The sequence below is a fragment of the Schistocerca piceifrons genome, chromosome 3, assembly GCF_021461385.2.
Source record: "Schistocerca piceifrons isolate TAMUIC-IGC-003096 chromosome 3, iqSchPice1.1, whole genome shotgun sequence".
Classification (NCBI taxonomy): Eukaryota; Metazoa; Arthropoda; class Insecta; order Orthoptera; family Acrididae; genus Schistocerca; species Schistocerca piceifrons.
This window is the reverse complement of record NC_060140.1, coordinates 553,716,180-553,731,084: the sequence shown is the minus strand read 5'-3', so window position 1 is coordinate 553,731,084 and position 14,905 is coordinate 553,716,180. Positions and strand designations below refer to the sequence as shown.

Genomic DNA, 14,905 nt, shown 5'->3' with positions numbered 1-14,905 from the left:
TTCTCCGAACCTGCTCCCAATTTTTATCCAAAATTTCCTGTCACTTCGTACTTTTCATGTCCAAGTTGGTGCCTCCCATAGTTCCATCTATATCCAGGAGAACGGAGTCCCACAGGGCTCCGTATTGAGTGTTTCTCTGTTTTTAGCAGCCATTAACGGTCTAGCAGCAGCTGTAGGGCCATCCGTTTCACCTTCTCCGTAAGTGGATGACTTCTGCATTTCTTACTGCTTCCCCAGTACTGGTGTTGCTGAGCGGCACCTACAGGGAGTCATTCATAAGGTGGATTCATGGGCTCTAGCCCATGGCTTCCAGTTTTCAGCCGCAAAGTCCTGTGTCATGCACTTCTGTCGGCATTGTACTGTTCATCCTTAACCAGAACTTTATCTTACTGACGATCCGCTCACTGTAGTGGAGGAATGTCGATTCTTAGGACTAGTTTTCAATGCCCGATTGATTGGCTACCTCACCTTTGTCAGCTTAAGCGGAAATGCTAGCAGCACCTCAATACCCTCCGTTGCCTGAGCAACACCAACTGGGGTGTAGATCGCTCCACGCTGCTGCAGCTCTACAGAGCCCTTGTTCAATCCCGCCTTGACTATGGGAGTGTGGTTTATGGTTCGGCGGTGCCCTCAGCATAGTGTTTACTGGATACAGTGCACCACTGTGGCCTTTGCCTAGTGACAGGTTCTTTTAGAACGAGTCTGGTGACCAGTGTTCTGGTGGAGCCAGAGTCCCTCCATTGAAGGTTAGACATGCACAACTACTTGCCAGTTACGTTGCACACATTTGTAGTTCTCCTGCGCATTTGAATTACCGTCTCCTTTTCCCACCTGTGGAAGCTTGTCTCCCGCATCGGCGGCCAAGCTCAGGGTTAATGCTTGGGGTTTGCGTGTGATCCCTTCTGTCTGAACTGGAGTCCTTCCCTTTACTATTCACGTACATCTCCATGGTGTACACCTAGGTCGCGGCTTCGCCTGGACCTTTCACATGGCCCTAAGCACTCAGTTAACTCTGCTACTCTCCGTTGTAACTTCCTCTAGATTCTCGACGTGTACCGGGACCATGAAGTGGTTTACACTGGTAGCTCGATGTTGATGGTCACATTGGCTTTGCCTATGTTCATGGAGGACATATAGAACAGCACTCCTTGCCATGTGGCTGCAGTGTTTTCACTGTACAGCTGGCGGCCATATTTTGAGCTCATGAGCACGTCCGCTGAGTTGTTTCTCCTGTGTACTGACTCTTTGAGCAGCCTACAAGCTACCCTCGCCATCCTTTGGTAGTGACATCCATGAGTCCATCTGTGCCCTTGAACGGTCCAGCCGTTCAGTGGTATTTGTCTGGACCTCAGGTCACGTCGAAATTCCAGGCAACGAATTTGCCGACTGGCTGGCCAAACAGACTACGCGGAAACCGCTTCAGAAGATGGGCAGCTCTGAACCTGACCTGTGTTCTGACTTACGCCACGGGGTTTTTCGGCTTTGGGAGATGGAATGGCATAACATTACGCACAACAAACTGCGTGTCATTAAGGAGACTAAGAATGTGTGGAAGTCTTCCACTGGGCCTCTCACAGGGAATCAGTTGTCCTCTGCCAGCTTCGCATTGGCCACACTTGGACGACCCACAGCTACCTCCTGCACCGTGGAGACCCACCTCAGTGTTGGTGAGTCGGCCGGTTGACAGCGGTCCATCTTCTGGTGCACCGTCCCACTTTGACTACCCAGTGACGGATTCTTAGGTTACCGGACTCATTGTCACTAATTTTATCTGACAACGCCTCATTGGCTGATTTAGTTTTACGTTTTATTAAAGGGGGTGGGTTTTATCATTTGAGCTAAGTTTTAGCACATGTCCTTTGTCTCTCTGTGTCCTCCACCCTAGTGCTTTTAGGGTGGAGGTTTTAATGTGTTGCAGAGTGGCTGGCTTATCCCTTTTATTCTCATGGTTAGCCAGCCATGGTCATCTGCTTTGTTTCTTGCGTTTCTATGCTTTTCGTGTCCCCCTTTTGTCCATTTACACGTTCATTGCCCTTCATCGTTCTTGTGTTTTTTCCTTTCATTCTGTTTGGTGCTGTCAGTCTCGTTTGTTTTATTCTCACACTTGGGGCATTGTTTTATTCAGAAAATGGCACTGATGACTTCATAGTTTGGTCCCTTCCCCCCTCTTTTAATCCAACTAATCAACTATTGGAATGTTCGTGTCGAAAGCTACAAATTTTGCATTTGGGGGTATTTGTACGTCTTTGATTTTTTAGTTAATGTTCTAGGATTCCTTACTGTACATTCTTTGTTGTATGTGTAAGGGGGTTGTTTAATTTCTTGCTTATGTAGTATGTGGGACTGTTAACATTTTCTTCTACAAATCATATAGGAATGAATTGTTTGTGTGTCTTCGGGTGTCCACGGAGCTTTGGTGTTCTGGGGTTCATGGGTATACATGTCCTTTTTTCATATTCTGTAAGTGTTGTAAGACATGCTTTCGTGGTTTTCTTGGTTTGGGCTGCAAATTTGTTTGTGGTGTTTGATTTGTGTGATACCATTGCTACCAAAGATATTGTTAACTTTTTGTATGTAGTCATTTTTGTTGCTAGGGCATTGTTATTCATTAATTTGGCATAGTGCTTTGTTATCTGAATAGCCGTTAGAGCTTTTATTGATTTTGAGTGCTCTTTCTGTTGCGTATGCTATTTTGATAGTAATTTCATTCTACTGTTTTATGGGTAAGTTTGCTAAGTGTAGTGATATTTTTGCAGATACTACTAGTTGTTCATGTACAGTATTGTGGAATCTAGGTTAGATAGTATGCTGTAATTCTTTATGCAGTAATTTTTCTTCTTGATAATTGAAAGTAATTTCAGTCATGTGGATGGTTTTTTTTATGAAAATTGAAAGGTGAAATTATGTTGTTAGTTTTGGCAGTGGGGTATTGTTTTTCCAAGAGGCATTTGATTTCACTTTTGTGTGTAGATCTGATCTGGGTGCTGGTGGTTATCTGATCTGGGTGCAGATATTTATGAAATGTGACATGGTGCCAAAAATTGATGGAGTAAAATTGTTACTTAATTTTTGGTGAGCCACATATGTGTCTTGTTTCATGTGTTCGTTATAAGATAGATTACAGTTAATTTCTTGTTGGATCCATAATTTTGCTCCATATTGTCTGATGTGAGGTACCAATATTGGTTCTACTGAAATCTTGATGTTGACGTAGGCCGGAATGAAAAGTGAAAACAACCCATCCATATTTTTTCAACATTTACAAACAGAAAAACACAACGTAGAACCTGTAAACAAAGCACTGGAAATCCTCCTTATTACACAGAAATGAACATCTTTGTGGAAATAGATGTGTGCATACAGCTACCTGAAGAATTACCGAATATTTACTTATTTATAATGCTAACTATGTAAACATATCATATTGCTGATCCACAGCCATCCAAGCTGTCAGAAAAGTAGCATACATGGAAACTAAGTAAAATTCATCAAAATGTGAAAAATGAAATTGGCCATGGATGCACCTACACTATGTGATCAAAAGTATCTGGACACCTGGCTGAAAATGACTTTAAAGTTCGTGGCACACTTCATCGGTAATTCTGGAATTCAATATAGTGTTGGCCCACCCTTAGTCTTGATGACAGTTTCCTCTCTCGCAGGCTTATGTTCAATCAGGTGTTGGAAGGTTTCTTGGGGAATGGCAGCTCATTCTTCAGAGTTCTGCACTAGGGAGGGGTATCGATGTGGTTCGGTGAGGCCTGCCGCGGAGTTGGCATTTTAGAACATCCCAAAGGTGTTCTATAGGATTCAGGTCAGGACTCTGTGCAAGCCAGTCCATTACAGGGATGTTATTGTCATGTAACCACTCCGCCACAGACCGTGCATTATGAACAGGTGCTCGATAGTGTTGAAAGGTGCAATTGCCGTCCCTGAATTGCTCTTCAGCAGTGGGAAGCAAGAAGGTGCTTAAAACATCACTGTAGGCCTGTGCTGTGACGGTGCCATGCAAAACAACAAGTGGTGTAAGTCCCCTCCATGAAAAACACGACCACACCATAACACCACTGCCTCCGAATTTTGCTGTTGGCACTACACACACTGGCAGATGACGTTCACCGGGCATTTGCCATACCCACACCTTGCCATCAGATCGCCACATTATATACCGTGATTCATCACTCCACACAATGTTTTTGAGCAGCCGCTCGACCATGAAATCCAAGTTTTCTCACATTTCGCCTAACTGACGTAGTACTTGCAGTGGATTGTGATGCAGTTTGGAATTCCTGTGTGATGGTCTAGATAAATGTCTGCCTATTACATATTGTGACCCTCTTCATCTGTTGGCGGTTTCTGTCAGTCAACAGACGAGGTCGGCCTGTACGCTTTCATGCTATACGTGTCCCTTCACATTTCCACTTCACTATCACATTGGAAACAGTAGACCTAGGGATGTTTAGGAGTGTGGAAATCTAGGGGAAACTATGTATGATACAAGTGACACCCTATCACCTGACCCTGTTCAAAGTCCGTGAGTTCCGCGGCGCGCCCCATTCTGCTATCTCACAATGTCTAATGACTACTGAGGTCACTGATATGGAGTATGCGGCAGTAGGTGGCAGCACAATGCACCTAATATGCAAAACATATGTTTTTGGGAGTGTCCAGATACTTTTCGTCACATAGGGTACATCTCCAGTTTACACCTAGGAGATAGTAACAATTCTTATAAAGACAGGACATGACAGCAACATTGTTACATGCAAGGTAAAACACCTAATGATGATGTATTATAGCTTTTCAGATCATAGTTAAAAGACCTTTATATTAAGACCATCATTTAATTATGTATTTACAGAGCACCTGACAATGGCAATATGCTGAAATGGGCTGATCGTGAATGATGTAAAATATAAACAATTTACATCATAGTGTACCTGGCTATTATTAGTAATATTCAGAAGGGCTATCTGTTAAGAGGTCAGACAAATGTGTGCTTCCCGAAGAGGGGCAACAGCCATTTTAGTAGTTGCAGGGGAAACAACCAGGATGATTGGTTAATTGACTGATCTGGCCTTGTAACATCAACCAAAACCATCTTTCTGTGCTGATACTGCAATTGGGTGAAAGAAAGGGGAAACTACAGCCGTACTTTTTCCTGAGAACTAGCAGCTCTACTGTAAGGTTAAATGATGATGATGTCCTCCTGGGTAAAATATTCTGAAGGTACAATCGTCCCCCATTTGGATCTCTGGGCTGGGAGTACTCGGGAGGATGTCGTCATCAGGAGAAATAAGAAAGGCATTCTGTAGTTCAGAGTGTGGAATATTAGATCCCTTAATCAGGCAGGTAGGTTAAAAAATTTAAAAAAAGGAAATGGATAGGGGAATTGGTGAAGTTTGGTGGCAGGAGGAACACCACTTCTGGTCAGGCAAGTACAGGGTTATAAATACAAGATCAGATAGGGGTAATGCAGGAGTGTATTTAGTAATGGATAAGGAAATAGCAGTGCAGGTAAGCTATTATGTACAGCGTAGTGAATGCATTATTGTTGCTAATATAGACATGAAGCCTGCACCCACCACAGTAGTACAAGTTTACATGTCAGCTGGCTCTGCAGATGATGAAGAGATTGAGGAAATGAATGATGAGAGAAAAGAAATTATTTGAATAGTTAAATAAGATTAAAATTTCTTTGTAGTTGGGGACTGGAGTTCAAAAGCAGGAAAAGCAAGAGAACAAAAAATTGTAGGTGAATATGAAGTGGGGGGGAAAGGAGTGAAAGGGGAAGCCGCCTGATAGAAATTTGTACAGAGCATAAGTTAATCTTTGTTAATGCTTGGTTTGAGAATCGTGAAAGAAGGTTGTATACCTGGAATACATATGGAGACACCAAAAGGTTTCAGATTGTCTATACAATGGTCAGACAGAGGTTTAGGAACCAGATTTTAAATTGTAAGACATCTCCAGGGGCAGTTGTGGACTCTGACGACAATTTATTGGTTACGAACTGAATATTAAACCAGAAGAAATTGGAAAAAGGTAGGAAATTAAGGAGATGGGAACTGGATAAGTTGAAAGAACCAGATGTTGAGAGTTTCAGAGGGAGCGTTAGGCAACAGTTGACAAGAACAGGGGAAAGGAATGCAGTAGCTTTAAGAGATGAAATAGTGAAGGGAGCAGAGGATCAAATAGGTAGTGGAAATTCTTGGATAACACAAGAGATATTGAATTTAATTGATGAAAGTAGGAAGTTTAAAAATGCAGCAAAGGGAATACAAATGTTTAACAAAAACAAGACTTACAGGAAGTGCAGAACTGTTAAGTGGTAATGACTAGAGGACAGATGTCAGGATTTAGGAACATATTTCACTAGCGCAAAAACTGATTCCGCCTGCAGGAAAGTCAGAGGCCTTTGGGGAAAGGAGAAGCAGCGGTATGAATATCAAGAGCACAGATGGTAAACCGGTTCTCAGCAAAGAAGGGAAAGCTAAAAGGTGGAAGGAGTATATAGAGGTTCTGTACTAGGGAGATGAACTTGAAAGCAATGTTACAGAAAGGGAAGTGGATGTAGAGGAAGATGAAATGGTAGATACGACACTGCAGAAAAATTTGATAAAGCTCTGAAAGATCTGTGTCAAAACTGTGTCCTGGAGGGGTAGAAGATATTCCATCAGAACTACTGATAGCCTTGTGAAAGCCAGCCATGACAAAACTCTTCGATCTAGTGTGTGAGGTGTCACAGACAAGCAAACAACCCTTAGAATGCGAGAAGAATGTACTAATTCCAATTCCAAAGAAATCAGTTGCTGACGGGTGTGAAAATTACTGAACTATCAGTTTTATAAATAGTGACTGCAAAATACTAACACAGATTCTGTATAGAAGACTGGAAAAACAGGTAGAAGCTGACCTCTGTAGAAATGTAGGAACAAGTGAGGCAATACTGACCCTACAACTTATCTTAGAAGATATGTTAAGAAAAGGCCAACCTACATTTACAGTATTTGTAGACTTGGGGAAAGTTTTTGACAGTGTTGAATGTAATACTCTCTTTGAAATTCTGAAGGTTGCATGGGTAACATTCAGGGAGCATAAGGCTATTTACAACTTGTAGAGAAACCAGACGGCAGTTATGAGTCGACAGCATGAAAGGGAGGCAGTTGTTGAAAAGGGAGTGAGGCAGGCTTGTAGCCTTTCCTCAGTGTTGTTCAATATTTACACTGAACAAGCAGTAAAGGAAAAGAAAAATATGGAGTAGGAATTAAAGTTCACATAACAATGAGCAGTTTTGCTGCCGTGCAGAACTCACTTGTTTCATAAGAAAATTTAAAAACTTTCCGACATAGGGTATCTTGATTGAAGTTGTCAATTCCTGCTACCCACTTTGGCATGCTGAGTTTCTTCTCTGGAGACTGAAATTCTACGTTTCCAGTTTCCTGCCGAGGCAACTTAGCTTCTTCCACAACATTTCAGACCGTTCTTACACCAATGTTGCTACAGACCACTACATTACGTTCCTGCACCTTGGAAACCTCACAGACCAGCTTACCCAAATCTGCCTCACATTTGAAGAGTGAGTACACTTTACAAATAGAAACAATTGGTGCTTTCGAGGCATTTCAGCCTTTGTAAGAAAACTCACAGAACACACAGAATATAACAGAAATAAGTCAGTCATAGTTTCGAGTGTGTAAAACACCATAGAATGCTCAAATATTACTGAAGTTCACACATTACAGGACGCGGAAACCAACTGAGTGCTGATTGGCTAGCTGCACAGCTGTCTACTGTGCATCCTTGGCTCATAGGCTATCAATGCTGTCACAGACTGTAGCAGCTTTGCATCTGACATAAAGCAGCAATTTAGTATTGAGTTGTAAATGAAGCCTTAAAAGGAACCTTTGTTCATGCAACACGATAGCCATGCCAGTACTGTGCATTTTCTTTTGCTGCTATAATTAAATTGCTGTTAACATCATCAAAAACTTCACAATTTTGGAGTTTCATAGGCAAATTAAAGTAAAACCTTTATTATATTAATCAAAAGTCATCAGTAAATCACAAAATTAATTGCAGGTATAACATCCATTTTTAGACAACAGAACAAAGCAAAAGACTTTCCATGTCGTTGATTCAAAAGTTTCAAAACAATATATAATAATAATTATCACACAGGTACTTTCCCACTTAGATTGTAGGTTATGTTGTTAACTGATATCCTTTCATACAAAGTACTATAGATTACTTAATGATATAATAGAAATGAAAGACACAAAATTAATTTTTTATAATTAGGGCATTGCAATTTCTTGGAGATGGCTCACTTCATGTCAAGTGGCCTAAAGTTCCCCACTCAACGTGATTCAATTCTTTTGAAATTTTTATGGGGCATTTATGTATCTTACATGAACCCATAGCAAATTACAGCTTGATAAGTAGTAGTCAAGCATTTCTAAAGGGACAGTTTTCGAAATTGCGACATATATGAATAAATCACCAACTTTGCTTTACTGTTGCTCATGATAAGAGTGGCTCCCATGATGAAACATAGAGATTCTACTCTACATTCCAGGTACAATGGCCTATTTGCTGAACAAATGATCAGTGTACAGCAGGTTAATCACAATTTGCACTCAAAGTAGTGCATAAATTTAGTACTGACAAACATGGATAGTGTTTTGGCTGTGTGTGTCTCATGATAGTATGTCTTTCTAATGCCGATTTTCTTTTTCTTGTTTGCAACCAACCATCATGTCGTAAAGCTGTGCAAGTGGCATCTCGAGTACTCATATAATTAATGAGTTATCCAAGATTAAAGTCAATTCAGAGCATAATCATTATTTTTTTTTCGTTTTAGAAAGGCTACATCTAAGAAGGGTCACCACAGATTTAATTTTCCTTTGCACCATTGAAAAGGGCTCATTTTATTTGACCAGGAAAAGTTTGTTTAATTTTTGATACAATCTAGTTCAAAGATGATGAAGTTCAAAGACATGATTTGACTGCTCTTATGACTGAAGAATGTGTAGACTTTAAAAATCTGTTAAATCTGTGCCACTTGTCCTTGTCCTCCTAAAATATATATATTTATCTGTTCGTTAACGGTTGATTATTGCTATTTTTTGGAATACATGTCAACGCCTTTCACAAGCTACGGACATACAATTCTTTTCAGGTGAATAGCCAGCATTTTTACGTTTAACAGATGAAAAAAAAGTAAAGTAGAAATAAGACCAAATTGTTGCTTGATGGACTTTCAAGGTAACACGAGGAGTACTGGTTTTGAAGATAGTTCTGTGTGTCATCTGACAACTTTTTACCATTCTTTCTGAGGCACCCAGCTCCTGTTGTTTCTTTCATAGGCCAACTCTGAGATGATAATGTCAAGCTGCAGTTTTTCGTTGACTCCTTTGACAGTTTTCAGTTTTCTTTCAGCTCTTAAATCAGCAGCTTATGATCTAAGCATGCAAGACATGCCTTACTTGTGCTAGGTGCTTTAAAATCATTTGGTTCAGAGCTCCCAGCAGCAGGATGTTATGAGAAATTGCTTCTTTAGTTTCAATTATATTTCTTTCTGTATAACCTCTGGCATCCATCATTGACACCCATCGAAACTTCAGAGTAGTTAGACTTGTGTTGAGTGATTCAGATTGGTCTACTCTTTGTACATCATCTTCTGACTGTGATGAATCGGACTTCTGTTGTTATAGATTTTTTTACTGTAAATTGTTTTGGACACATTTTCTGGTAATGTTTAACATTGCTCTTTGTCATAGCTCTCAAGTGGTCAGCTGTTTTCAAAGTAATGACTGATAAGCCCTTTCTCAAAGAATGATTCTTTGGTCCAAAAGGATTACAAAAGAATTTTTGTAGAACAACCCTCCTTACCCAAAAGTAATGCTTTGTGAAAAAAGCATAATTTGGGCATTTTCAGCAAGAGATAATTCACGTCTTTGATTAAGTAATTATTGCTGTTGTGCTGAAAGTTTGTTTGCTTCTATGACACCTTTTGAGATACAACTGTCAGGGGACATGCAGAATTATCTGCAAAACCAATGATACACTGCATTGAACTGTTGCTTTGAACACCTATCAAGCTATAGTTTGATCTTACTTCAAAGTGACTTTGTTTTCATTTGTTAAACATAAAATGTAGACTAAAAATGAACAATTTCAGGACAAATATTAACAATGTAGATAGTTGATAGAAGTAGAGGTTATGGGAAATTTCAAAGTGAGCATTAGACTGTGAATGAGAGAAACAGGGGAAAGGCTTGCAATAGCAGGCAAGTGGGTATCTTTTAGAGATGAAAAAAGTGAAGGCAGCAAAGAAACAAAAAGACAAGACCCAATATAAATCCTTGGACAACATGAGATGCAGAATTTATTTTAAAATGAAGAAAACATAAAAATACAGCAAATGAAACAGGCGAAAGTGAATGCAGGTTCTAAGAATGAAGATGGACTAAGTGAAAAATGACAAAGAAAAAATGACTACAGGAGTGACGCAAAACTGTAGAAGCATGCATGATTATGAGAAAGATAGTGCCACCTGTGGAAAAATCAAATAGTCCTTCAGAGAAAAGAGAAGCGCCTGTATGAATATCAAGTGCTCAGATGGGAAGCCATATTAATCAAGGATGGAAATGCTGAAAGGTGGAAGGAATATATTGAAGGACTACACAAAGAAATAGAGTTGAAGACAATATTATAGAAAGGAATGAAGAGTAGTGTTTAACATCCCGTTGACAACGAGATCATAATAAATGGAGCACAAGCTAGGCAGAAGGAAGGATGGCAGAGAAAATTCACCACACTCTTTCGAGGGAACTCTCCCAACATTTGCCATCAGTGACTTACTGAAATCACAGAAATCTTAAAACTGGATGGTTGGATAAGGATTTTGGCTGGCATTCTCTCAGATGTGAGTCCAGTGACCTTACTTGGTCAATATTATAAAAAGGAGAAGAAAGAGAGTAGAAACAAAGCCATTGGAGTAGAAGACATTCCCTAAGAATTAATGAGATCCTTGGGAAGCAAGCCATGACAAAACTATTCCACCTGCTGTGCAAGACATGAGACAGCCAAAGCACCCTCAGACTTCAAGAATAACGCAATAATTCCAGTTCCAAATATGACAGATGCTGCCAGTGTGAATGTAATTTCATTAAGTCATGATTGGAAAATACTGAAACCTGTTATTTACATAAGAAGGAAAAAACTAGTAAAACCCAAGTTTGGAGAAATTGTAAGGCTTCTGGAGAAATGATGGAACACAGGCGATACTGACCTTAGAAGGTAGGTTAAGGAAAGGCAAACATATGTTTATAGCATTTGTAGACTTACTGAAAGCTTTTGACAGTGTTGACTGAAATGTGGTCTTTGAACTTCTGAAACTAGCAGGAATCCGCAAAACACCATCCAACATCCTTGACATCAGTTTGTTGTAGAACCTTAAAACATGTTCTGAGCTCAAAAATAGTGAGTTATCTCAAACAGAATGACCTCCTCCATGCTTACTAGATGGATTCTGAAAACATGAATCATGTGAACCCAATTCACACTTTTCTTACATGACATACTGGAAGCTTCAAATCAAGGCAGGCAGGTAGATGCAGTATTTCTTGATTTCCGAAAAGCATTTGCTTCAGTACCACATCTGTGAATGTTACAAAAAATATGAGCAAATGGTGTATCAAGTGAAATGAGGACTTTTTGGTAGGGAGGATGCAGCATGTTATCTTGGCTGGAGAGTTACTGTCAGATGTAGAAGTAACTGTGGGTGTGCCCCAGCAAAGTATATTGGGACACGTGCTGTCCATGTTGCATATTAATGATCTTGAAGACAATATTAATAGTAAAATACCGCTTTTAGCAGATGATACAGTTATCTATAATGAAGTACCATGTGTAAGAAGCTGCATAAATATTCAGTTAGATCATGATAAGATTCCAAAGTGGTACAAAGATTGGCAACTTGCTTTAAATGTTCAAAAATGTAAAATTGTGTACTCTTCACAAAATTAAAAAACACAGTATCCTAAGACTATAATAGCGGTGAGTCACTGTTGGAATAGGTCGACCCATACAAATACGTGGTTGTAACACTTTGTAGGGATATGAAATGAAGTGATCACATAGGCTCAGTCATGGGTAAAACAGATGGTAGCCTCATGTGATCAGTTCTGGAACTGGCAGACTCTTGAAGACAGACATAAGCTATCCCGAGAAAGTCTATTAATGAAGTTTCAATAACTGGCTTTAAATGATGACTCTAGGAATCTACTACTACCTCCTATGTATTGTTCACACAGGGATCGTGAGGATAAGATTAGAATAATTACAGCATGCACAGAGGCATTCAGTCCATCATAGTGTCCACACTCCACATGAGAATGGAATGGAAAGAAACCCTAATAACTGGTACAATTAGATGTAGCCTCTGCCAAGCACTTCTCAGTGGTTTGTAGAGTGTAGGTGTAGATGTAAGTAGAATACAGGGAGCAAAAGGCTGTCTGCAACTTGTGCAGAAACCAAACAGCCGAAAGAAGTTGAGGGTCTTAAAGAGAACCAATGGTTGAGAAGGGATTGAGACAGGGTGTAGCCTATCCTCAATGTTATTCAATCTGTACATTTAGCAAGCAGTAAAGGAAACCAAAGAAAAATCTGGAGAAGGAATCAATGTTCAGAGAGGAGAAATAAAAACTATGAAGTTTGCTAATGACATTGAAATTCTTTCAGAGGCAGCAAAGCACTTGAAAGAACAGTTTCCTGGCATAGATGGGGTCTTGAAAAAGCTTATAAGACAAACATGAACATAAGTAAACCAAAGGTGGTTGAATTAAATTGAGAAGTGATGAGGAAATTAGATTAGGACACTGAAAGTAGTTGAGTTTTGCAATTTGGGTGCCAAAATAAGTGGCAATGGCTGAAGTATAGAGGATTTAAAATGCAGACTAGCAATAGCAAGAAATGGATTTCTGAAAAGTGATACTTTTTAATTTTACATACAAACTGAAATGTTAGGAAGCCTTTTCTGAGGGTATTTTTCTGTAATGCAGCCTTTTACAGAAGTGTAACATCAATGGTAAACAGTTCAGATAAGGAGAGGATAGCATTTGAAATGTGGTGCTATGGAAGAATACTGAAGATACAATGGACAGATCATATAACTGATAAATAGTCACTAAATCGAACTGGGAGGAAAACGGGCACAATTTGACTAAAAGAAAGGAGTCATCAGTATGGTCATTACCAAGCAGTGTGAGAATTAAAGATTGTAGATGGGCTGCCACTTGTTTACACAAAGCAAGTTCAAATGGCTGTCCTTTGCAGTAGTGGTGCAGAAATGAAGACTCTTGCACAGCGTAGTAGACTAGGATGGAGAGATGAAGCAACCAGTCCACGGACTGGGGGGGGGGGGGGGGGGGAGTTGAATGGAGTGAGTTTGGTTTACTTCAGTCTGAAAAGAAAAGAAAAGTAGTGGAAAAAATCTGAAATATGTCACATGTCAATAACTACTGCTAGGATGATTTTTCAGGGTACTACTGCATGCTGTAGTAAGTATGGTCATATCAAATCATGTTTGCATGAACCTCTGTATGTGTGGAATACATATTGTTTTCATCCAAGGATATTAAAGCTTTTTGTATCTGCATTTTGTCTAATTACACATAGTGATAGTGCCATAAGCAGTGAAAGTTTTCATGTTTACACCATAACTACTTTGAAAATAGTTCGTAACTTACTGCAGCTGTTACTCATCATCCATGTACTCACAAGTATTATTTTTTCTGCAGTCACTCCTCCTATTAAACTACTTGGTTCGTAATGGGTCAGAACGGGTGGTTACTTCTGCACGGGAACACATTTACGATCTGCGAAGCTTGGAGAACTACACCTACATAGATGAGTATGGGAAGGATCAAGGAATTAATGTTCGGTAAGTTTAATCATTCATATTTCAAGCAGTGAGTACTAGTGGTAAAATTGAGATCAGTCCCAGTTCTTAAGGAGGAGCTGTAGAAGATAAAAGCTGTAGGGTAAGACAGAGTTTGGAATACTGCTAACGAATAATTGAGTACACAGGTTACAAGTGCCATGAAATAAAGAGTTTGGCATGACAGGATTTGTGACGGACCACAAGGAACTGATGCGAAAAAGAGAGAGAGAGAGAGAGAGAGAGAGAGAGAGAGAGAGAGAGAGAGAGGGGGGGAGGGGGGGGGGGTGTCAGGGAACTACTGTTATGCCAATGTGAGCAGTGCGAGATGGTATTATATGTTGGAGAATAAGAGAACTAGTAACAGCATTTTCATTTGCAAATCATGTGTAGAGTTTGAGGTCCTTAATGAAATCAATGATGTTGATTTACTCATTATGAAGACAATCCCTGATAGCTGGAAAAGCAGGGTCATTGGACGAAGGTCACTGATCACCTCTAATGAATTACTTCATTTACCTATTTCCCCCAATTCAGTCAAAAATCCAATCAGAGATGTGTTGCTAGATTTATTTTTTTCACTAATATGTTGCAGCTTGTGAGTGAATAAGTTGTTACAAAATCCTTCTAGCTCTACATGTCCTTATGTTGCACTAAAGTTTACAGAAACTATTGCTTTTTTATGAAGGGTAATATTTTCATTCATGTGCATCCCTCATTGTGGAACATGTTTAGTTGTAATAGTATCCCATTGTGAATGTTGTTGCAAAGCTAGTTCTTCTGAATCACCATTTAGGTTATGCAGGTTGCTAGTGAAAATGTTAGAAATATAGAATGTCTTATGGTATTAGTTTATGCAGATTACTAATGAACATGTTAGAAATATAGAATGTGTTATGACAGGATTCAGAACTTAGTGGACTGATGGTAGAACTAAACAATAAAATGGTTGAGCCACTC

General features: G+C 39.7%; 1 protein-coding gene across 2 annotated transcripts in view; it reads left to right on the top strand.

Annotated features, from left to right (window-relative positions):
• Positions 1-14,905, top strand: part of LOC124790093 (clathrin interactor 1) — a gene marked incomplete in the record, with an annotated part of 192,939 nt that overhangs the window by 24,736 nt on the left and 153,298 nt on the right. For both annotated transcript variants that reach the window (XR_007016219.1, XM_047257659.1), the window contains 1 exon segment: positions 13,806-13,948. Coding sequence is in view for 1 of the 2 variants with exons in the window: in XM_047257659.1 (XP_047113615.1) it covers positions 13,806-13,948 (143 nt within the window).